The following is a 23895-nucleotide window of genomic DNA, read 5'->3' as shown; positions in this document are numbered from 1 at the left end:
ATCAACATATCAACTAATTCTCATTAGATTATAGACCATTTCAATGTGGACATGTTATTGGTCCATGAACATTTCCTGCTTGTCATCAAACTATTTCATAACTGTAACAATTGGCAATTTAATCATAACTTAAATTTAAAACGGCGATCATAACATTATTAATCAATATGTGGCTCTTTTTGGGTTATCGGAAGCTTAAGAAATTAAAAAATGTAAAACAGAAAATACGCTGGAACCATTGTTTTTGTTTACATCCCTCAAAATGTCTATAAGTAGACTTCTTATAGTCAGTTATAATTAGTTAAATGTCTGCTAAAAGAGCAGTATCAACAGATATTAAGCAGACAGTCTACTAATACTCAAACGGACTATCAAAATAAAGTGTTGCCTACTTTTCTTTGAAGGGCTTTAAAAACTAAAAGTCTGTTTTTAAGCTCAGCTCAGTGTTCTCACCACATATGGTCTATAAATACATGGAGAACTTTTAAAAAGTTATTGTGGAACCATATTGTTAAATAGAGTTTCGTTAAAAATTTTATTGAAATGTTTTGTTGGTGATTGTATATACTGTAGGTGTTGGCCTGATCAGATAGCTTTACATGGACATTGGAAGACCCGTTTAAAATGACCTAAGACCTATAAGTCAATACTTCAGCGAATTTAAGACTTTTTTCAAGGCCTAAAATTTTGTTTTTGAAATTTAAGACGTTTTGAGACCTTTTAAAACTCCACGAATACCCTGCACAACACAGACTGCCAATACTCTCTCAACAGGTTTTTGTTAAAATTACAAAAGGTTTTATGCTTTACACTAATAAAATGTGTAAAGAAGTCAAAATGACACTAGAAATTCTTCTGTTAAGCATAAAAATTTTCAATACTTTGGTCTTTTAATGTCTTTAGCTCCTTTTTTTATTTATTTTCCTTCTGCCTTATTTATCAGGGGTCGCCACAGCGGGTTGAACTGCCTAGATACTTTTTGCGTTCATGTTTAATTTTTATATTACTGTAATGGCCAATAGCAGTTCCCCATATTAAGCCAAGGACAAACAATACAAATCTTTACACATTTTCTTTTTGTCATCTGTTTACATAGTGTATATATAGCAGACAGGTAGAGAAGCTGTGGCCAAAAAAAGCCATGACAGTCTTTAAAAAGAAGTGTACTAATCTCTCTGGAGTACACCTACAAATAGATACCACTGTACACTGTTGTGCCAAAAGAATTTAGCCCGGTTAGCCATGCATTCTAAAAAAAGGTGCATCACATAGTAACAGTTCTATATGAAACTATGTTGTCCAGAAGAACCTTTTTATGTTGAAATGTTTTTGTGCGAGTGTATGTGTGTGTGTGTGTGTGTGTGTGTGTGTGTGCTATAGTTTATGCATCCTTACTTTCCACCTTACTTTTTTTTGTAATAACTTCATTACTTTTTTGTTTACATTTCTAAACTAATGTTTATTTTAATAAAAGTATTAGATTTGTAAGTGCCACTATTTTTTTAATAATTTTAAATAATTATTTAAAGATTTTTTTTAGTTTCTTATACTGGTTTAATTTCTTAAAAGTGTAGATTAAGTTTAAGCTTTTTTTGTTTTTGCATTTAAAAAAATATCTCTCATACTAGTGTGTGTGCTTTTTTATGTTTCAATTGAAACTTAAAAAGGTTTTAAAATTTGTATAATTCAAACTTGAAATTATTAACAATTCAATGTGTATTTCTGATGTTGTAATATGCTATAAGCTCATCATCTGCAGAGACAAAATGGCACAGTTACGACAAAGTATACCCATATTAATGACATTAAAGCATCATACATGATTGTTAAGAGATGTCAATGATGCTTAGTCAGTTGTGTTTTCAAAAACCCCATTCACAAAGAGATACCGGTAAATAGCCGGAAAATTTCCAGAACGACTTTACCGGTAAATTTAAAAAAGCGCTGTTCACACAGACGAGGATGTTCTGGAATTCTTCCAGAATAGACCACACACATCTATTCCAAAATACAGGTAAATTCTGACATCATTTACAAAAAAATGAGCTCTAAACGGCTGTGCTTGTATTTGTAAACATTTCACTCCATTACAAACTCTGTCGATGGATTAGTATTGTGAACAACTTCAATGAAAACATTTTAAGGAACACTTTCGCATGTTGAGATGTACATTCTACGTGTGTGTGCTGTTGCTCACCGGCTACTTCACGTGCATGTGTCAAGCAACTGAAGCAGAGCTGGAAGGTAAACAAACAGCAGCTCATCATAAGCATTTTATTGAAAACATTTTTGCAGTGGGCATTAAGAAGGAACACAGAAACGTTATCTGACTAACATCTATCAGCTGAATGTGTCTGGAAAAATATTCAAAGACTTTTATTTTATAAACAGCATGGATGCATGCGACTAAATGTTCTGATTGGCTGGAGCACATGTCTCACGCGTTCTAATCGTGAATGCGCTCTTTCCAGCAATTTTCCTTCTGCGTTCACACAGCATAGCATTCCAGTAATGACCAGTAATGTTACAACTTCTCTTTCCAGAAAATTGCCGGAACGAATTTACTGGTATTATCAAAAAGGGCCCGTTCACACATACAGACCTTTTCGGAAAATTGACGGTAATTTTCCAGAAAGGTCTGTATGTGTGAAAGGGGCTAATGTCAAGTCATAAATTAAAGAATCCTTCTAATAAGTCATTTTTGCTACAATACAAACTATTATTTTATGTATTTTTTATTTGAAATTTTGCTAAAATACAAAATATTATATTTTATTTTAAACTTCAACTATAAGCTTACAAAATATAAGCTCAATACCTTAAAACATTGTATTTTTTGGAGCATAGAAATCATTTAGCTTGTTTAGGAATAATATAATATAATATAATATAATATAATATAATATAATATAATATAATATAATATAATATAATATAATATAATTAATATAACATAATAAATTAGTATAAATAATATAATTAATATAATTTAATATGAATATGCAATATTAAGACTTATTTTGATTCAATTTACTTATAAATCTACTGTTATTGTGAGCATTACTACAGTTTTGCTTGAAAAAATAATTCAGTAATTACTTTTTTTTTGTTAACAGTCTAGGTCTGTGTTTAAAAGATAACAGTAAAATAACTTTGTTTGCCATCTATTCTTATCTGCAATGAAAAGAGTACTTCTTGTCCCCAGTTGTCTTTCTGAGCCGTTCTTGGGACCAGTTCCCAGGCCTATCTGGCTAACATATGCTGAATTAGCAGTATCAGGATTGGTTGGCCACAGGTAATGTCACACTACAGCACTGAGATCAGTTGGCTCAGACGCAACAGTCACCTCAATGAACTTTGCTCTCTGGTGGGGTAATCCAGTATCATATGCATCCATACTGCCATTAGTATATTTGATAAGTTCCATTACATTGTGCATATTTAGGTCCGGTTTTAACCTATACTGGGAATGCTGCCCTCTTTTGAATGCTAATATGTTATCACAATGTTCACCTTTAATACCTCTCTTGCACAATATTCAGCACAATCTCATGTAAAAGTACTTGTATAGCCTGGCTTATGTGTATAGTTAAGCATCTTATAGTTAATGTTCGTTAAGCATAGGTTTTTAAATAATAGCTTCTATGTCCAGTGTTGTGTTTGTATTTCTGATTAATTTATGTAGCACCATGGTAATGCAAGACATGACATTTCGTTCTTCTGTATGTCCACATTCAACAGAATGGCAATAAAGCTCGACGTAACTTGACTTATTTATGCTCTTCCTAAAGATGAGATGCCAAATTGGCCTTTTTATGACCCTATTTATACGGTTCTATAAAAACATGATTTGAATGTGCTGTATTGGACCTTATTATAAACTTTTACTAATAGTTTAGTGTATTATTTTATATATCATTATCTGTTATTTAATATATAAAATTAGCGTAAAACAAACTGATTAGTACAATTTTTTTTAATAAATCTTTAAACAAGAGTTCGATTTGTCTATATTTTACCCAAATTTGTGTTGAAACAACCCAGCATATTTACAATGTTCTTTATACAATTACTGAGCAATTTCACAATACACTCTCAGAAATAAAGATACAAGAGCTGGGGCAGTATCTTTATGTTTTAAGTTACCAAATGGTAACTAAAGCACATATTAGCACCTAAAAAGTACAGCAGTGTATCTTTTCAAGTTTTAACATAATAATATGCACCTTATTGGTTACAATATGAACCCTTGTAGGTACCTTTTAATAAAATTACCATCCCAATGACAAGATTTTCATTTTTATTTTTGAGAGTGTCAATTTAAACGATGAGGGAAACTAGGAGACTGTACACATGAATACATAAAAATGGAACAATTGAGAACATGTAATCATAGATATATTATGGTATATTCTAGATTTTGTTTGGTAAAGTCTTTTTTTAGTACACAAATATGCTATTATTAAAAAGGCCCTCTTTAACCTTATGAAACTGATCACACCACATAAATCTTCAACAATGTGCCAAGTACCTTCTTACATAACAGACTCTTATAATAAAAAAGCAGCTTTGTAATCACATCTATCTCATCAAAACAACACAAAGCCAGTAGGAGGCCATTGTCAACTCTGAAACATGTGGCACAATCATTCCACTACAACAGAGTATCTTGCATACCAAAGCACGTTCTTCTTTGCTATCACATCTATCAAGAGATGAAAAGGACCAATTTTTGGACTGAACATATAAAAATATTTATTATGAGTTGCATATTACTTGAGAAACTACTCTATACTGTAAATCTATTTTTCACTTTGTGAAATTGCCAGCAACCTAATAACATTACATAATGCAGTGCATAACACAATTACACAAATAATGCTAGCAGACTGATTCTTTTAGCTTTGCTTCCAGATGTGATTGGATTGCTTAAACAAAGTCTCACCGTATTCAACTGAGTTGCATAAAGCTTTAATTGTTTTTATGGCAAGCATGGGAGGGTTCAACCGAGAAGCCAGATTACAGTGAGGATTTCTACAAACGGATTAACCGTAGATTTAAGAACCCTATTTAGTCACAAGAAGTGAAAATAATCAATAAGCCTGTCTGTGGAGTTGGTATAAAAGGGCTCTTGGTCAGTTTAGAAAACACAGCCTTGTGGAGAACCACAAAGAAGGATCCTACACTACTAAAACCATTCTTTCATTCATTCAGGACATCATCAAAACAAGCAGGTAAGATCTAGACAATTGTGAGGTTAACTATTGAAAAACACTGTTGGAAATATATATTATTTTAGTGTCATAACTGTTGGAAATAGCCAATGAGATGACATTCTTTTCATCTCCGGCTGCTCAGAATGGGATTTTACAAGTTTGCCCTGCTGGTGGTTTTCCTGTCATACATTGAGCGCTGCTTTTCTGCATCCTGCGCTGTAGAGAGTTTTACAGTCAAGGACGACTTTGACCCCAAGAGGGTACGTTGTATGCTGTTTGATTGTCTCAATGGGGACAAACGTTTGCTCATTGTTAATGCAGTGAATACAGCCCGACTTGACCTGGTGTATTTTACTTTATAGTATGCAGGCAAATGGTACGCTCAGCAGAAGAAAGACCCAGAGGGACTCTTCCTCCAGGACAACATCTCTGCCGAATACACAATCGATGATGATGGAACCATGACTGCCTCGTCCAAGGGCCGAGTAACTCTTTTCGGGTAGGCTGTGAATCTAAAAAATTTGAATACAATAAGATCATGGTAAATCTGCTGCTTACAACATGACCTTAACAAATTAACCATGGTTTTATTGCAGTAAAAGTGTTGTAACATTGATTAACAATGGTATAACCACAGTTCAATATAAATACAATGGTTATACTATATGGTGCAGCAAAAACATTTGTTTATACCATGGAAAAACCACAATACAAACTTTTTCGGTTTTATTTGTAGCAAAACCATGGTTAATTTTAAGGGCTGAAACTTGATTTAAAACAGAAGTTTTAATATATGTTTGTGACTGTATTGCATGCTAATGTGACTAAGTTTTGAATGTTGATTTATTCAGAGAGCAACTTACTATAAATAAGTTTCAATGATGATGATGGGGTAACATGCTAATGCTAATCGTGTTGTTTATGACATCTGGAATGACTGGGAAAGCAACCTAAAAACATATGAGAACAATAAAGTGAAGAAACGATGGTACAAAACATATACCATAGTTCAACAATGTTTAATATAGTAAAACTGGTTATACAAATGATAATTATTCACTGGTTACCACACTTTTACTATAATAAAACCATGGTAATTTGGTTGAATCAGAAAACAAGCTTAAATGCATGATATTAAATGCTAATTCTGCTGCTTAAGACACCTGGCTTGATTTAGCAAGGAAGTTTAAATATACCACAGCCATGACTTCACAAGCTAATGCTAATGCCTGTTTACACCAAAGATGATAGCTATAATCATAATGATGACGATGTAATGCCAAAAACATTAAAAATGAAAGATAATGGCCGTCCACACCATAACTACATCTAAATGACTGCATCACTCTCAGAACTTCACACTTGTGATGTGAAGATTTAAAGTAACAGATGGCAAAACTGCAGCAAACTGCAGACAAAGCATCATCATCTGCTAGTACTGACACATACAATTGTTGCTATTGCTATTTTCAATATGAACAGGCTATAATACCAAAATTAAATGCAATATATTAATGATGACATCCCATGCTAATGTTCATCCTGCTAACTCTTCACAGATTCTGGGTTGTGTGTGCTGACATGGCTGCCCAGTACAGTGTGCCTGACCCTACCACTCCTGCCAAGATGTTCATGAACTACCAAGGCCTGGCAAGCTACCTGTCTAGCGGAGGTCAGAAGATAATCATTTTACCATATCTGTATCCATTACCGACATTCTAGAATGCAAATCGATTGACAGTCTGTATTGTTTTTTTGTTTTTTTTGTAAAGGTGACAACTACTGGGTCATCGACACCGACTATGACAACTATGCCATTACCTATGCTTGTCGCACTCTGAAGGATGATGGCTCATGTGATGATGGTTATTCCCTGGTCTTTTCACGTAACCCCCGTGGCCTGCCTCCAGCAATCCAGCGTCTTGTGCGCCAGAAACAAGATGAGATCTGCATGGCTGGTCAGTTCCAGCCTGTGCTGCAGTCTGGTAAGTCCAAGACAGAACTTACTCAGTGCTCAGTGTTACTGGAAAACAGCATAAGTAGTCGTGTTAGTGGCAGAGAGTCAGAATATTATTTTATTTTTTTGCTTCTTTCTTTTCACAGGTGCTTGCTAAACTGTTTGAGGAAACAAAGAGGGATTCCTTTAGCGTGCTGGCATAAGAAGCGGATTCTGGGGCCATTCCATTTCAGCACTGTAGAGGTGCATGTGTGCATCAGGGAGCCTAAGATCTTTGAAGTTATCTCAAGGGAATGTTGTATTCTGTAAAGTGTCTATGACAATAAATATTTTTTAAACAAAGCCTATTTTGCATTGCTTTCATGGATTTTAGTGTGGTGGATGATTGTGTTTGCTTTAAATGTCCTCGATATCTTTAGCCACAGGTGATTATGAGAGGTCACTGGTTTAAGGCATGGTCACACTGCACTTTTTGCCTCACTGATTTTCAATCATAAACATGCGATTTTAAAAACAAGCTAGTTTGACAAGTTTTGCATTTTGCTGTGTTCCAAAGTTTAAGCTTGGTGAACTCTGACCTGCAAATTTGCATTGTGTGAATGCATGAGACCAATAGAAGACCAAAACCTGACCTCTCTGTACAGAAATTTTAAATCTAGAGGAATTGCTCATTTTATCAGTGTTGATATATCTTGTTTTATCACACCCCTTTTAATAGCACCATCTGACTGAATTTCACATTCTCAAACTGTGTAGTGTGACCATGGCTTTAGTCTGATTTGAAGTTAACCTAAAAGTAAATGGGCTGTTTTAAAAGCAAAAGTAAAAGAGCAGTTATTGTATTGTATGTGACATGAAACTCTGATCATAATTAAAGAAAATTTTTTAAGACACCTCCCATTTATTTGGTGTTTAACTAGAACCTGGTGGTAGTTTATTGATGTACCCGACTTCATCAGACTTTCCAAGATGGTGAGCTTTTCTAAAGTGACTGAAACCTCTAGCAGCAGGTTGTCCATGATGGGAGCCAAAGAGTAACATCATGTTCACCATCAAACTTCAGCCTTTATTGAACTTAATCTTTGTAAAGCAGCAAGTAAAAGGTGGAAAAGGAAGTGTTTTCTGCCGTAGGAGTTGGACCATTTGTACAGCTACACTCTTTTTTTTTAAAGCTCCTTCAGCAACATATAGTTCCTCTGCATTCACCGCAGGTCCTCAAAGCTAAAAACACAGAAATAATGAAATCGCCAGCCAGTAGTCCAGATCTAAACCTGATTAAAAATCTCTAGAAAATCTTTGGCGAGAAAGTTATAGCTAAGTGATGTGTTGGAGATGTGCCGAAGTCATTCAATGCTCCTCTAAACTTCCTATTCATTTCTGACTGCTATACCCTTCAAAAGTTAATTGTAATCTTTCTTTGTGCTACAGTCCTTGCTGTTCTATAGTTTGTGGCCTTTAAAGGGTTTTCGTTGAACCCTTGGCTATTTTGTAAAACAGCTCTTCTACGTATAGCCTTGACTAAAATTCCTCAAAACTTTAAATATGGAGAACAAATGATCAACTCTAATTCTGATCAATAGTATGCATGCTTAATTACTACTAAGGGGTCCAAAGTGTACCAAGAAGATATCCCTTACTCCATTACACCTAACCAGGCTAAACCACTGATACAAGACAGGATGGATCCAAGCTTTAAAGGGCACCTATGGTGAAAAATCTGCTTTTCAAGCTGTTTGGACAGACATGTGTGTATATATAATGTATAGACCGTCGTATTGGGGTGAAATAAACATACCCAGTCCTTTATTTTCAATTTAACAACATAAAAAACGGTGGACCGATTGGAGCAGTTTTCAGATCGACCGCAAGGTGACGTAGGAGTGCGGTCCCCCCGCCCACTAAATTGATGGACAGCTTCGCGTAGCATGTCCCAAGAGTCACATGTATAATCATGTCAACAAGACCAGATGTGCGCAAAGCAACCGGGAATCAAAGGTCTGTTCAGTTCGCTAGGATCATCAATCATCATCAAATGTGATCAAGAGTGTGTGTGCGTGTGTATCTGTGTGTGTGTGCGTGCTTGAACTTTGTAATGATATTGCGTGTCACTCATTGCAAGCGTGTACTCAATGCAACTACACAACAAATACTCATTGGTAAAATTCTTACTGTAGTATTTCTCACAAACGTTAAACCTTCTTCCATTAAGTCTGTCTGTTGTCTGACACAGCCGAGAGGGGAGATTTAAGGCACGCTGACAGGCACGTAGAAACAGTAGGCTGGGAGGACTCGCCTTAAAGGCGCAGTACGACAAAACGACCCCCTGGTGGAAAGATGTATAAAAAAGGATCTAGTAAAAGGTATAATGAAAAATCTGATGGGTGTTTTGAGCTGAAACTTTACATACATATTCTAGAGACGCAAAAGACTTATATTAAATTTGAAAAAAGGGGTAACCTAGGTGCCCTTTAATGTACTCCATACCAAATTCACACCCTACTATCCAAATTTTGCATCATTGATTGAGATTCCTCATATTAGGCAAGCTTTTTTTTTTTTTTTTCATCATGTAATTTTGAGGAGCCCACGTACCCTCAGTACTGCCGTAGCTCACTGCTTTAACACTGCATGCTATTGGGTGTTCATATGCGCTTGTTTAGACTTTGGCTTTAAAGAGTTGTTATGTACAGTAGGTTAGATTATGTGCAAACCACTCTGTTCTTTCTCCTCTGACCGGCTGAATCACTGGTCTCTGGATGTCTTTTCTGTTTTGGCTGATGGTCTTGACCACATCTACATGGCTACATTTTAATGTATGCCATGTGATTAGCTAATTAGATATTTACATCAACAAGCAGTTCAACGGGTACACCTATAGTGTCTGGTGATTATAAATGAAGAGGTAAAAATAATTCTGCCTAGGAAACAGAATACAGATTACAAGAAGGCGTCTGCAGAGGGTTCATGAGAGTTCCTGCGATGTAATTAAGTTAAAATTGGACAGGCGTCAAGTTGCCAAAGAAAGAAGATCAACTTATCCACTTAGTTACTAGGCTTAAGTGACGATAACTCCAGTAAACTGACATTAGCTCTTGGTTCCGTGTCAATATCATACAAATAAATATTGATTCATTTTAAGGGAACTTAGTGACATATTAAAATTACTTGCACTTAAAAAATGACTTTTGCTGCTTGTTCAAACTACTAATTCAAAATGAGTTGAAACAACGCAATTCTAAAGTTTTTTTTTGGAGGGGGGGCAATTTAAATATTTTATGTTTAATCAACTTAAATGAGTAAAAATTTCTATGTTAACTTGATTGATATGTGTAGGGACAACATGAAGGAAAAGTGTGGAGCGCAGCATTTTTTACAGTGTACCATATACAGTACATATTTAAAATATATTATTTTTACTATATGTACTTCTAAAATTACAATTACATTAGCAGCAGAAAAGTTCAGCATGTATTAGTTTTCACAATATTTTATGTAAGCCTGTTTTAAAGCATCACAAAAAATATGCAAAAATAATTAGTTTAAATAAACCTGATTTTCCCCGATTTAATAACAGAGTTCCCAAGGCCTAAAATATATATATTTTTAATTGGCATACATGTATATATACATGTATATACAAACAGGTTGTCTGAAGAGAGTTCCGTATGGCCCTATCTGCTTCCTTTTTATGTTGGGTCATCCGAGGTCTTGCCAATTTATCTATAATAGGTTAATACCTTCTGAAAACTGTTCTTGTTATGAGTGCAGATAAGTATTCTCATGCCAGCTGGTGTCTTGGAAACAGAACAGATTGTCTGTACTGAGCCGAGTCTCAGTTGCAGAAAGTCAGGGTTAATGACATTAGGGGCTTTCAAACCCTGCCAATGTACTGTAGGTAAATAAGATGTAGAAAAGACCAGACTCCATACCGGAAGTCTGGCAAAATTTGTGGAACAGCTACTAATACTACATAATGTGTCTAATATAGATGTTTACATAGAAAAACTGTTTGTTAATCTGTATTGTTATAACTATTGCAAAATTACTAATGCATTTAAAATCCTAAATTAATAAACATTGGTCTGTTCATCACACAGGCCTCAAGACTACATTTAATTTGATAACACTCTTTGAAGGATTTAGTAATAGTAGTTATGTGTAGTGTTGCGAATTGAAGTGAAGACACGTACACATCTTTAAAGCCCATCTTGTGCTAGAAGCAATGGGTAACCACAACTACTGCAATGAACATTAACAGAGGAAGAATGTCAGCAAATATAAATGAACGTACTGACCTGTTTTTAAATTATAATTAACTTGGGCTCGTGCTTTGTTTGCTGTGGATAAACAATCTTTTAAATGGGGATAATGAATCTTGTATAGCAATAAAAAGTAACAGAGAACAAAAAGATAAGAGAGTAATACTTTGCTGTAAGCACGATATAAATGTATGCTGCTTCAACATGCTGACTACACTAGCTATATTTGATGGACAAAAAAGCTCCATTGTATATTGCTGATATAGTAAAGATGCATGAAACACCCCTCACACAGAGGTCACTTTCAAATCAAGCCACCCTCTCAGTCAGCATGATGAACTAAATCTGTGTGTGAATTCTGGGAAACCAATTTGCCTTCACAAAAATTCTCCAAATTGTGCAGACACAGATCTAACTGGATTTTACCAAAGAATAGAAAACTGAAGACGTTCCCATGAATAAATAACTGTAATGAGTAACTTGGTCAATGTATTCTAAGCTTATTTACAAATTTTCTGGGTAGATCCAATGAATACAGTTTTAAAAGTGTGTCTAAGATTAACTTTAGTCAAAGATTTTCATGACTCCAGTTGGGATTATGTAGAACAGGGCTTCCTGCTCAGGGATTTATGGAGTATTTTTTTTTTTACAAATGTTTTTAAATGAGTATAATGGAGGTCTGTCCCAAATACAGACTGATATCAAACATATTTTTTTTATATTTCTAATCTTTTAACTAACATTGTTTAGCATTGTTTTTTTCCCTGTTTATTCACATGAAGTTTGGCAAACTGCTTCTTTTTGGTTGGAATTTTTTTCATATGACTTTTTATATAATATTTTTTTCTTATACCTAGTGGAACAATTGATTTTGTACTGCACTAAAATGATCTGATTTCTAATATTCAGGAATTAAAATTTGTGTCAATTAATGTTTTAAAGCTAGTTTTCTTGAGCACTCTGCCCATCTGTTACCGGTCAGAAAACAAATAGCCCCTCTATCTTATCCCATATCTCCTATTGGTTGAGCAGTTATCTGGAAATCTGGGTTGCTTAAACAAACAAACAAACAAACAAACAAACAAACAAACAAACAAACAAACAAACAAACAAACAAACAATCAATCAATCAATCAATCAATCAATCAATCAATCAACCAATCAACCAATCAATCAAATCAATCAAACAAAGAAAAAGCAAGCATGTTAAAACAGAAAAAAACACAGACACAGTGTTGGGCTTTTAGCAGAAAACTTTACAGAAAATATGTATTAACTACAAAAAAGATCTGTATATTTAAATTATGCAAGATAATAAAGGAATAGTTTTTCCAAAACTTCAAACTAAATCTGCTGTAAATTTACTTACCTTCAGCTTCAAAAACATGCAGGTCATCCCTCCTCCTCCCTCTGTACAACCAGTGTTGAGTGCAACTGGTTACAAAGTAACTGGCTACTGTAATTCAATTCAAGAGTTCACACTTAGATACTGTTTGACAACTTGTTAGCAAGTTAGCAGGTTTGGCATGCTGTCCCGGGAGAGAACCCTGAGCTCGGAGATAGTTGAGCCCAGGGCTCCCGCCAGGTCCATAAAGCATGTGAGGGGAGTACGAGGTCAGGTGTTCTCGAGAGCTCCCCTAAGCAAAAGAGGAAAGGAGGAGAAGGGGTGGATGGGGGGTTTCTTCGGGAAACGAAGATAAGGGAGTAGATCTTAGCTAGGTTATTTATAGTGAGTTTGGATCAATCCGATTGGCTAGCCAATGAGTGTAGATGAGTGGCCAGCTGCAGTCAATCATATCACATGCTCCTCTCGAAGTTAGTTTGTGAAACTTCATTTAGTTTTCAGCAGTAAAAGGATGACTTTTCATTTTAGGTTATTTAATTACACTTACTTATAATGTACTTGCCTTAAGTACTATATATTAATTCAACAGTTCTGGATAAATCAATTCAGAGAAGCAGAGAAATTGTATTATATGTTAAACAATTTTATTTTGCTAAATAATTGTATTTCTCATTTGAAGAAGGTTACATTTATAAAACCATTGAGTATAACATTTGTCAATATGGTGTATATGAAATGTGGTAATATTAATTTGAAATGTTGTGATGCATATATTGTTTAACATTTAATAAGTGTTATTTTTAAAGCAAAACTAATATTTAAGCAATATTTAAGCAAAACTAAAAGTTCCTTTATTAAAGGAACTAAAAGAGTTTAGTTTTGTCACGATCACCAGCAATCAAGCCTATGCTGACCGCTAAAAAACTACAAACCTGCCACTTTAAAGAACTACATATTCAGTCATGCACCGCTCACACACACATTCCTCATTCGATTGATTACAAACACACACACAGCTGGGAGCTGTTCATGAACTGATTAGATGGACTTTATAAACAGCACACACACACTCTTCAGTGCTGAGTCTTGTTTAACTGTTTTGTGAACTGTTTTCCTTGCCTTGTCATGTACAAATCTATGCTTTGTTTGTTTATTGTTTACGCTGTTTGCCACCGGAACTAACCATTTACTTGTTATTTGACCATGACTCTGGATTCCCTGTATACATCTGTTGCTTGCCTGACCATCTCTGTGTAATAAACCTGCATTCAGATCCACACTTCCTAGTCAGTGTCCCCCTCACTGAACAATTTTCTATTACCTATGGATTGAGATTTATCTGGATTTTAATGAGTATTTGATTCGAATGATTAAATTTCTTATTGAGTAATTAAGTTACTTTTAAGCACAAAGTAAACATTTTGAAATACAATTTCAATAACGTAATTAGCAAGTAATTCTTTTATTGAAATACCTTTCCTAACACTAAGTAAACTTTTTATCTGGGTTAAGTTCAAAGCAAAAAAACACATACAAGCAAAGCAAAATTAATACCCGCGGCTCACAATGATACACTGTGGTCCAGCAAAATAATTGGTAATGCAATATATCATTATTAACAACATTATTACCTTTAATCCACAGTCTGGAGTGAAACTTCCAGTCACATAATGAGGTATTAAAACCAGCTGATACTCTGGACCATATGCAGTGGCTGTGGATTAAAGAGAAAATGTTTTAACAAAAAAATAGCACACATCCTATTTAACTATACTGAGCACTTTAGATGCACATTAGAACCCTGACATTCATATGACAAGTCTATAGACAATATGACTTGTATTAAATGTAAAAATCTTAAATATAAAATCAAATCTAGCACTACAGTATATATATAACAAAGCAAATGTCTTCTCAGTTTTTCTCAGGGCACGATACTCAGATGCTTTCAGCCGTGTGTGTATATGTTCAGTAATACTAAGCAGTGACTGTGGGTGGCACTGTTTCTATGGTGATAAACCCAGAGCCCCCCCTCCTCTCTCTTCCTCTTTCTCCGTCTGTCTATGATTGGTTGCTGAACGCTAAGCACAGGACGCAACATCTTTACCCACAATCCTCAGCTCCATTCAGTCAAGCTAAAGTGCACCGGGAAATTCAGCAGTGAAGGCATGGCAAATGATTTGACCATTTTACTCATCCATGACTATGATAAGGGTGAGTCCCTATTTCTGTAGCAAAATATTCTTTGTATGGTGGCGGGCTTCCCCTATATATATAACCTTTATTTAAATATGGATGCACAAGAATATATCAGGAAATAAATATAAAGCAACATGCCTTTTGGCACATTTATGAAACTGAATATAACTTATGACATAATTTCAGGATTTTTAGACATTTAGAAATGATTATATAATCCTGAACATGTAAACAATTGATTCCTAGACATTATTTAAACTTGCATAGCTCTATACTATTATTTGGATATATCTTACATAAGACTCATATTTAAAGGTGTGTCTGTCAATCATTCATAACGTGTGATTCAAAACTGAATCATTTCATATAAAGTGAACTGAGATCTCACTCTAGGCTTCATCACGTCTGTTAATTAAAAAGAAAGAACTCTATTGTTCTTAACCACAGTATCTTTATTGTACCAGATGACAAACGCTGGCAGTTTGCAGGATAAACTGCCTGAACCGTCCTTTTGTTTTTATTTAAACAATAGTAAGGCATCTGAGAACGACCAAAATACATTATAAATCATACTAGATCCTAACCTAAAAACAGAAATGACTTATTAATGGTACATACAGTTGAAGTCAGAATTATTAGCCCCCCTGACTTATTAGCGCCCATGTTTATTTTTTTCCCAAATTTATGTTTAATGGAGGGTATATTGTTTCAGCACATTTCTAAGCATAATAGTTTTAAAAACTTATTTCTAATAACTGATTTATTTTTTCTTTGTCATGATGACAGTAAATAATATTTTACTTAATATTTTTCAAGACACTTCTGTATCGTTTAAAGTGACATTTAAAGGCTTAACTAGGTTAATAAGGTGAACTAGGAAGGTTAGGGTAATTAGGCAAGTTATTCTATAACGATGGTTTGTTGTGTAGACTATCGAAAAAAAAAAATTTGCTTAAAGGGGCTAATAATTTTGTCCCAAAATTGTTTTTTTAAAAAAATGTAAAAATGTTTTTATTCTAGCCGAAATAAAACAAATAAGACTTTCTCCAGAAGAAAATATATTATCAGACATACTGTGAACAATTCCTTGCTCTGTTAAACATCATTTGTAAAATATTAAAAAAAAGAAAAAAAAAATCAAAAGGGGGCAAATAATTCTGACTTCATCTGTATATTAGGGACACGCAGCATGGTGTAGTAAAAACAAACATTACAGGAAACAGTCACACAACTACATTGAAAAAAAAAACCAGATTCATTGTATTTACAAAATAGTTTTAAGATAAGTGGTAGCAAACAATTTATATGGGTTAAATTTAAATAAGCAAATTAAGTTAAACATTACTAAATTGAATTAGTTTGTTCACATAAATAGTTTGAAACCACTTAAAAAAAGATTAAGTAAATCCACTGAATATTTGTTTTCAGTGTAATGGTTTAAAAATCAAAACAGACAGAATCCAAAACATCAAATATTTACACACAACAGAACAGAACAGAACAGGTAATATTTACTAAAGGTTTTGATTAAATTCAAATGCCAACTGCTTTAGTGTAATAAAACTGAATAAAATCTCCATTGTCTTCTTTTAGTGATAATATCCCCCCATGTCATGTGAGATGTTCATCATGCGGGAGCCTAATTTAAAAGCATAACAGTTATAGTAAAAGGCTGGAAGCTGCACAAATTTCAATTTTAAAAGGCTGGAAGCCTCACAAATTTCACACTTTTTTTTCTCACAGTATAATAGCATATATCCTGTGAGTAGTATGAACTACAGCCATTGTACATCTCTGCACTGCCTCAAACAAACTACTTCTAACTAGTAAAAACTAGTTCTCTGAATCAGTCTATAATTCATTAATCTAGTTAAGATGAAACCTTGATTCCTAAGATTCCTTTTTACATGGAATGTAGGATCTTTGAAATGTTTTTGCTCAGTTTAATAAGAACTAGTAAAACACTGACTTCTTTCATCTTGTTGCCAGGGTGTGTTGTTATTGCTCTGATTAATAATTAAAGTTTAATACACAATAAGGACAATAAGGAACATTTGAAGCATTGTCTAGTTTGATTACTTTATTTTGAGTCTAAGGAGTCAGTGATTTACTGGTTCTTATTAAACTGAGCTGAAACATTTCAAAGATCCTACAGTACATTCCATGTAAAAGGGAATCTTAGGAATCACAGTTTCATCTTAACTAGATTAATGAATTGTAGACTGATTCAGAGATCTAGATTTTGAAGTAGCCCTTTCCCTTTTTGTTTTTAAAAGATGTCTAGATGTCTAACAGACGTCTAAACATACAGTAGTCGTCTTGGCTAAAATAAGGCTAAATTTAGGCTGTCAGTAAAAATCTAATGGACATCTAAGAATAGGCCAAAACTAGACTAGTCATCAAATAAACAAAAATGAATAACTACACATATAAAGTCTGTCTAATCTGTCTATATACGTAAAATGACAGCAATTAATTGATAGAAATGTACTGTAAAATAACAAAATGACATTAAATGACAAAAAAAAAATCCTCAAATTTAAATTTCTGGTGAATTTCTGTAATTTAATGTTCGCTATTTTACAGTAAATTTCAGTAATTTAACCCTGCAGCTGCCAGAAAAAAACGTAAAATAACGGATTTTTCTTACATTGTAGTCTAGTTTTGGGCTATTCTTAGATGTCTATTAGATTTTCACTAACAGCCCAAGTTTAGGCTAGTTTTAGCCAAGCTTTCTTTGCTTAGATGTTTAGTAGACATCTATTAAACACAAAATTGTTTGCTGGGTTGTTTGTTTAAGGCAGCCCAATCCATCTCTCTCTATCTCATATACGTATTGTTTACATGTATATCACTGCTTGTGAAAAGCGCAATACAAGTAAATCTGAATTAAACTGAAATGTGTTGCACTTCTCATCCAGTACATAACTGATTTAATAAATGCAGATGAAACTTTGATTATTTTGTTATTATCATTTTGTAAAACAATCTAATGTGTGGAATGTTTTTGCTTTATTTAACAGGAACCATTTGACAGCTGTTTGACTCCTTTGGTCTTATTGCCATGGCTTGCAGAGCATTACAAGCTATTGTATGTGCAGCCATGAGGGACACAACCCTTCTGGCTTGGTTTCGACAGCCTATTAAAACATCTGATATTGGAAAGGGGGACTGACTCAAGGTTGCATACTGAAGCATGGACTTGCACCATGTCCTTTCATTTATCCGATGGGAGGCGTGGTATAGAGAGGTTAGTGCATAAACTCAAGGAGTTTCGTTCATTTTTTACTTGTTTTCTGTCCTTTTGAAAGACCATACTGAGGTGTTTGTTGTATTTAATAGTCACGTACTTAGACTGGAGCTGGAGAGCAAAACAAAAATAGTTTGCCTACATTAATGAAAGATCAAATATATACCTATGAATTTTATGGGACGCCGTCATGGAAAGCGGTCTCATATCTAAATGTCCCTTTTTACGACACTCCAATAAAAGGCAATTAGGAGATAAACCGCATGCAAAGTTTACTTTGATTACAGATTAATGCCTTTCCTTTTCTAGGAAAACAGGCACATCCTAAGCTAGACTTAATGCGACACTGAATCAAAGACTAATGTTTGGTGAGATTTTTTTTGCAAATTGATTAGTGATTGGACATTTTAACTAATAATTTAACTTGATTAAGTAAAAAAAATTCTGGTAAAAGTGCTTGTGCAACCTCTATACTTTCAATATGCATAGAAAGGTTGCTGCTTTAATCAATGATTATTAAAGGATTTTAACATCATTGCCACAATTAAATAGCAGTACTAGCATAATAAAATGAGTTTACGGATTGAGATTTAGGTGAGATGTAAGATCAAGCTTAGTTGTGAGGCTGTGAAAAGTAAAGTATCAGAAATCAATTGTAATGATTGGCAGATGATAATGCTGTTACTTAAACATTTAAACTCAACAATGACTGGTATATAACCCTTGATAATTGTGTTAACTCGTGAGACTAATTATTGACTTGTTGCTGGAAAATGAAAACACATTTTAAAGCAGTGATTAATCAGTTACCCAATTTCACAAACACAGTTTGATCTTTAAAAATCTGGAACTGATCAAAGGTCTTTGTCTCTTATTCAGCAGTTGTCTTAAAAGCCTCATCAGCACATGGGTGCTTCATCATTGGAAGCCATGGAGGAAGACCTCAACTGTGTGGCTGTGGGTCTGCTAAAGCGCAGAGTACGACAGAAAAGAGGAGTTCGTGAGATTATAAAGACCAAGATACAGCGAAACCTTTCCTGCACGGGACCTAAAATAAAGAGCACTCTAACTGGATTTTTCCCTGTGGTTAAATGGCTTCCGAAGTACAAAGTAAAGGAGTATATTTGGGGAGATGTGATGTCTGGGCTCATAATTGGCATCATATTGATCCCTCAAGCCATTGCATACTGCCTTCTGGCCGGCTTGGAACCTATCTACGGCTTGTACACATCGTTTTTTTCCAACATCATATACTTTTTTATGGGAACATCAAGACATGTTTCTGTGGGGATCTTCAGCCTTATGAGTCTAATGGTTGGACAAGTTGTGGACCGTGAGGTCTTCCTTGCAGGCTTTGATTTAAACGAAGACAGTACAAAAAATGCATTCGGGTTTAATGACACTGGGGAAACCAACATCACTGCTGTCAACTTGAAGATCATGTCGCTGAATATGGAATGTGGAAAGGAATGCTATGCCATTAGCATCGCTACAGCTTTAACATTTCTTGCTGGAGTCTATCAGGTACGTACAGAATTGTAAATCATATAGGTTTAAGGTCCTGTGTACACTTGGCTTAGAGATGTGTTTTGGGTTGATCAGGCCACAAGTCAGGATTTTCACGATACTGGAATTCGGTACCAATCGATACTGAAGTTTTAAAAACATCCATTTCCCGTTAACATTTGAGTGCTGTTGAGCACGTTCTTTAACAGTTGCCATTTGTGTTCAAGATGAATCGTGGCTTTAAAACACTCCAGTGTCCCTGTATCTGTAGTCACACTCAGTAAACAGCTGTGAGTTCAATAAAATGTTGAGCTTCACGGACAATTACAGTCATTTATGTTGAGCATGTGAACACAACCGCAAATCAGTAATGTTTAAGATAGCGCTCGAATGTTAGCGGGAAATAGACCTTTTTCAAATTTCAGTATCGATTGGTTCCGAATTCCAGTATTGTGCAACCCTACCACAACTAGACAAGGGAGATACATTCACGCTTACACTTGGTTATTTAATCTCTTTTGCCCACTTTCATAAACTTTTCTAATCTTTTGATCTAATATTGTGAAATAAAGTACTAAAATTTATAAGTTTGTTTACATCATTTAAAGTAGTTTTTTTGGGGGTGGGGGTGGGGGGGTGTTTGTGACTATGCTTTTTGCTGCTTAAATTGTTTGTGATGAATTGGTGATGAACATGTGATTTCGTGGCCCTGACTCATACCATGAGAATGGCAAAGTTGAAAAATTTTAGCTTCACTTTTTTTAGTAGAAGGAAGTGGAAACATGTCATCCATCTTTTTTATACTAGGATTCGATCGCAATCAACTAAATGAAGGTCTACATTACAAAAGCATCCAGGCGATTGTATTTTGCAGAAGTGGTCTAAGTGGACCAGCTCAAAATATCTTAACCCGTTTATTTATATTATATAAAAATATTATAACCCGTTTATTTTTGTCTCGCTATCATAGACTGGCATGGTCCACTTCAGATTTGATCAATATAAACACATTAATACCAAGTATAAACAGGACCTTAGACTTTCAACTACTATACTACTACTAACCACTTACAAAAATGTAATTTAACGGCTCAAGAAATGAATGTCCTTATATTGACCCCAATATGTATTTTCTTATTTTGATCCTCAGGTGCTGATGGCTTTTCTTAGGCTTGGGTTTGTGTCTGTTTATCTCTCTTCTCCTATGCTCGATGGCTTTGCCACCGGGGCATCTTGCACTATTCTCACCGTCCAGGCTAAATACCTGCTTGGCCTTAAGATCCCTCGACACCAAGGCTATGGCACCGTGGTGGTCACTTGGATCAACATCTTCAAGAACATCCACAAAACCAACTTCTGTGACTTGATAACAAGTGCCATTTGCATCATAGTACTGCTTGCAGGAAAAGAGATCCAGGATCGCTACAAAAAGATTTTAAAGATACCACTACCTACAGAACTGGTGGTAGTAGCAGTTGCCACAATAGTTTCCCACTTTGCTGATCTAAACGGTCAGTTTAGTTCCAGTATCTCAGGTGCCATTCCAACTGGTTTCATTCCTCCAAAAATGCCAAGCATTGAACTTATGCCAAGGATAGCATGGGATGCCATTCCATTGGCGGTCATTAGTTTTGCGTTTACGGTTTCTCTATCAGAGATGTTTGCTAAAAAGCATGGCTACACAGTCCGACCCAATCAAGAAATGATAGCGATTGGGTTCTGCAACATAATCCCTTCATTTTTTCATTCGTTCACAACAAGTGCCGCTCTTGCAAAAACCATGGTGAAGGACTCTGCAGGCTGCCAGACTCAGGTCTCCAGCATAGTGAGTGCCTTGGTGGTTCTTTTGGTCCTCCTCTTCTTTGCACCATTTTTCTACGCCCTGCAGAAGTGTGTACTCGCCTGCATCATCATTGTTAGCTTAAGAGGTGCACTACGCAAATTTAGAGATGTCCCTAAGCAATGGCGTCAGAGCAAGATTGAGGCAATTGTCTGGCTGGTTACAATGAGCTCAACTGCTTTAATTAGCGTGGAGCTTGGGTTGGTAATCGGGGTGATTTTCTCAATGATCTGTGTTGTGGTCCAGACTCAGAATCCTAAGGTTTCGTTATTGGGGCAAATTGAGCAAACTAATGACTACGAGGACATGGAAGAGTATGATAATCTTTCGCCAGTTCCAAACGTGAAGATCTTTCGTTTCCAGGCACCTCTTTTTTATGCCAACAAAGACTTCTTTTTAAAATCGTTATACAAAGCAACCAAACTTGAGCCATTCCTTGAACTTACTCGCAGAAGAAAGCTGGAGAAAAAAGCCAGGGCTAAGGGTCAGAAGAAGACTGATGGAGTAGATCAAACAAATGGAGATGTCGGCATTTGTTTGATTTCTAAAGATGTGGGTTTTCATACTATCATCTTGGATTGCTCCTGCATCTCTATGATAGACACGACAGCAGTGAGCACTTTCAAAACAGTTTCTAAAGACTACAAAGAAGTTGGTGTGAATGTAATTCTAGCTTGTTGCAACACCACAGTCATCGATTCGTTAAGAAAAGGCTCTTTCTTTGGAGCTGATGACATAAACATGGATAGACTGTTATTTTATACCATCCACAGTGCTGTTTGTTTTGCTACTAGTATGACACAACCGGTTAATGACTCATCTGTGTAATGTGTCCATATTCAAGAGCTGAAAAGCATATTTTCTGTTTAAACATGACATTTCTGGAAAACAATCTCAACTTAAACGAGTTTATGAGATCATGATTTAATAGCTTAAAAAGACCACTACATTTCGAGTCAAATGTGATATCAAAATCAAACATTTTATACCACTGTATAAACTCAGAGGTTATTATTATTATTATTATTATATTATTATCACACTGGAAAACAATACTGTTCATCTTCTTTGATTGACCAAGGATTACAAGAAAATCAAACAAAACTGTTTTATGATGTAACAGTGACAATCTAATCCCTTAATTTATTTGATATTTAATCAATTGCATTTAAATTATTTGTAATTTATAAATTAATTGGTGCAAAATCTACCACTAACTGCCAAAAAAAAAAAAAAAAAAAAATACAGGGTCATGAGAATGCATTATAGATCTGTGACTGTACATTCCCTATACTGTCTTTTTTTAAATGTGAACATGTTTTTATGTTCTTCTTTGGGAAATAAAAGTTTCACTTGAAGATCTGATTTTATTATAAACCAGTGTCTAGACCTATTTTGTGTCCATTTCAGTGCACTTATTGCCTCATTGTTATATTTGCCACCGTCTTGAAACCAATAGGTTTTTTTGCTTTTGCATATTAGGTGACATCTTAAGCACTTTTCAGTCTTGACACTGAGTTTGAATAGTAAATGAAACCGGGATAAATTTAGTTTTTTTTAAAAAATATATTACAGCTGGGTTAACTCGTGCGTGTCTTAAGCAAGGCACCATAACCGGAAGTTGAAACCAATAGGTTTGACTTTTTTGTCAGTAAAAAGTTTTTCATAATTTAAACTATTAAACATTTTATGTGATAATTGTTCTAACATATGTTTTGCTTTATAAATTTACTTGCATTTTAACCAGTGGTGGAAAGAGTACTGAAAAATTGTACTTAAGTAAAAGTACCATTACTAGCCTAAAAAGCACAGGCACACAACGTCATTAGATGTAATATTAGGTTAGATTTAGGTTGTGATGTCAAGTGACCAAAATTCAATGTCTAGTCTTAGGATTTACGTTGTGTTGGAAAGTGACCAAAATCCAACGTCGAACCAACATCTTAAACCAACGTCACATTGACGTCAAATACTGACATGTATCCGTCAGGTATGGCAACATAAATCTAAAGTCTGATAGACGTCATAGTGGGAGCATCCACACAACGTCAAGCTATAACATCATTAGAGGTCGATATTTAGTTGATTTTAGGTTGGACGTTGGGGTTCTGAGGTCAACCTGATTTTCATTTTCAAACGAAACGCAACATCAATCTTGTGTCATCATGTTGACGTCTTGTGTGTCCTGGGTGTTTAAGTCCATTTCGCTCATCAGTAAAACATCTGTCATTTCTCATCAGTGACTTTCATCAAACAGTCTTGGGGTTAATGTGTGTAAAGATTTTGGACATCTTCTGGGACACTTTTAATGCTTCCAAACAGC

General features: G+C 34.9%; 3 protein-coding genes across 18 annotated transcripts in view; 2 read left to right on the top strand and 1 right to left on the bottom strand.

Moving 5' to 3' along the window:
• The window catches only part of pde6b (phosphodiesterase 6B, cGMP-specific, rod, beta), a 54228-nt gene that overhangs the window by 29581 nt on the left and 752 nt on the right, over nucleotides 1–23895 (bottom strand). For 4 of the 15 annotated variants that reach the window (XM_073935236.1, XM_073935233.1, XM_073935235.1 and 1 more), the window contains 2 exons: nucleotides 14409–14491; nucleotides 12802–12888 (listed from right to left, as the gene is read on the bottom strand). The exons of 2 other annotated variants lie outside the window; for them this stretch is intronic. The gene's annotated coding sequence lies outside the window, so the exon portion shown is untranslated. Of the gene's footprint in view, nucleotides 1–2197; nucleotides 2238–5557; nucleotides 5732–12801; nucleotides 12889–14408; nucleotides 14492–23895 lie in introns of those variants that run through there. 9 more of the 15 variants (XM_073935239.1, XM_073935241.1, XM_073935229.1 and 6 more) reach the window with 5 other exon arrangements.
• rbp4l (retinol binding protein 4, like) lies at nucleotides 5173–7515 on the top strand. Its single transcript, NM_199965.1, is given in 6 exon segments — nucleotides 5173–5234; nucleotides 5359–5476; nucleotides 5579–5715; nucleotides 6776–6888; nucleotides 6989–7201; nucleotides 7320–7515. Coding segments are annotated over 5 exon segments (591 nt in total). The 5' UTR covers nucleotides 5173–5234; nucleotide 5359; the 3' UTR covers nucleotides 7331–7515.
• On the top strand, nucleotides 14889–22949 carry slc26a1 (solute carrier family 26 member 1). 2 transcript variants are annotated; one of them, XM_009295333.5, is made up of 4 exons: nucleotides 14889–14991; nucleotides 18000–18226; nucleotides 19109–19750; nucleotides 20883–22949. In XM_009295333.5, the coding sequence occupies exons 3-4, from the start codon at nucleotides 19133–19135 to the stop codon at nucleotides 22398–22400; spliced, it is 2136 nt and encodes a 711-aa protein (XP_009293608.2). In that variant the 5' UTR covers nucleotides 14889–14991; nucleotides 18000–18226; nucleotides 19109–19132; the 3' UTR covers nucleotides 22401–22949.

Source organism: Danio rerio, chromosome 21 (assembly GCF_049306965.1).
Source record: "Danio rerio strain Tuebingen ecotype United States chromosome 21, GRCz12tu, whole genome shotgun sequence".
NCBI classification, from domain to species: Eukaryota; Metazoa; Chordata; class Actinopteri; order Cypriniformes; family Danionidae; genus Danio; species Danio rerio.
This window is presented reverse-complemented; position numbering and strand designations above follow the sequence as displayed.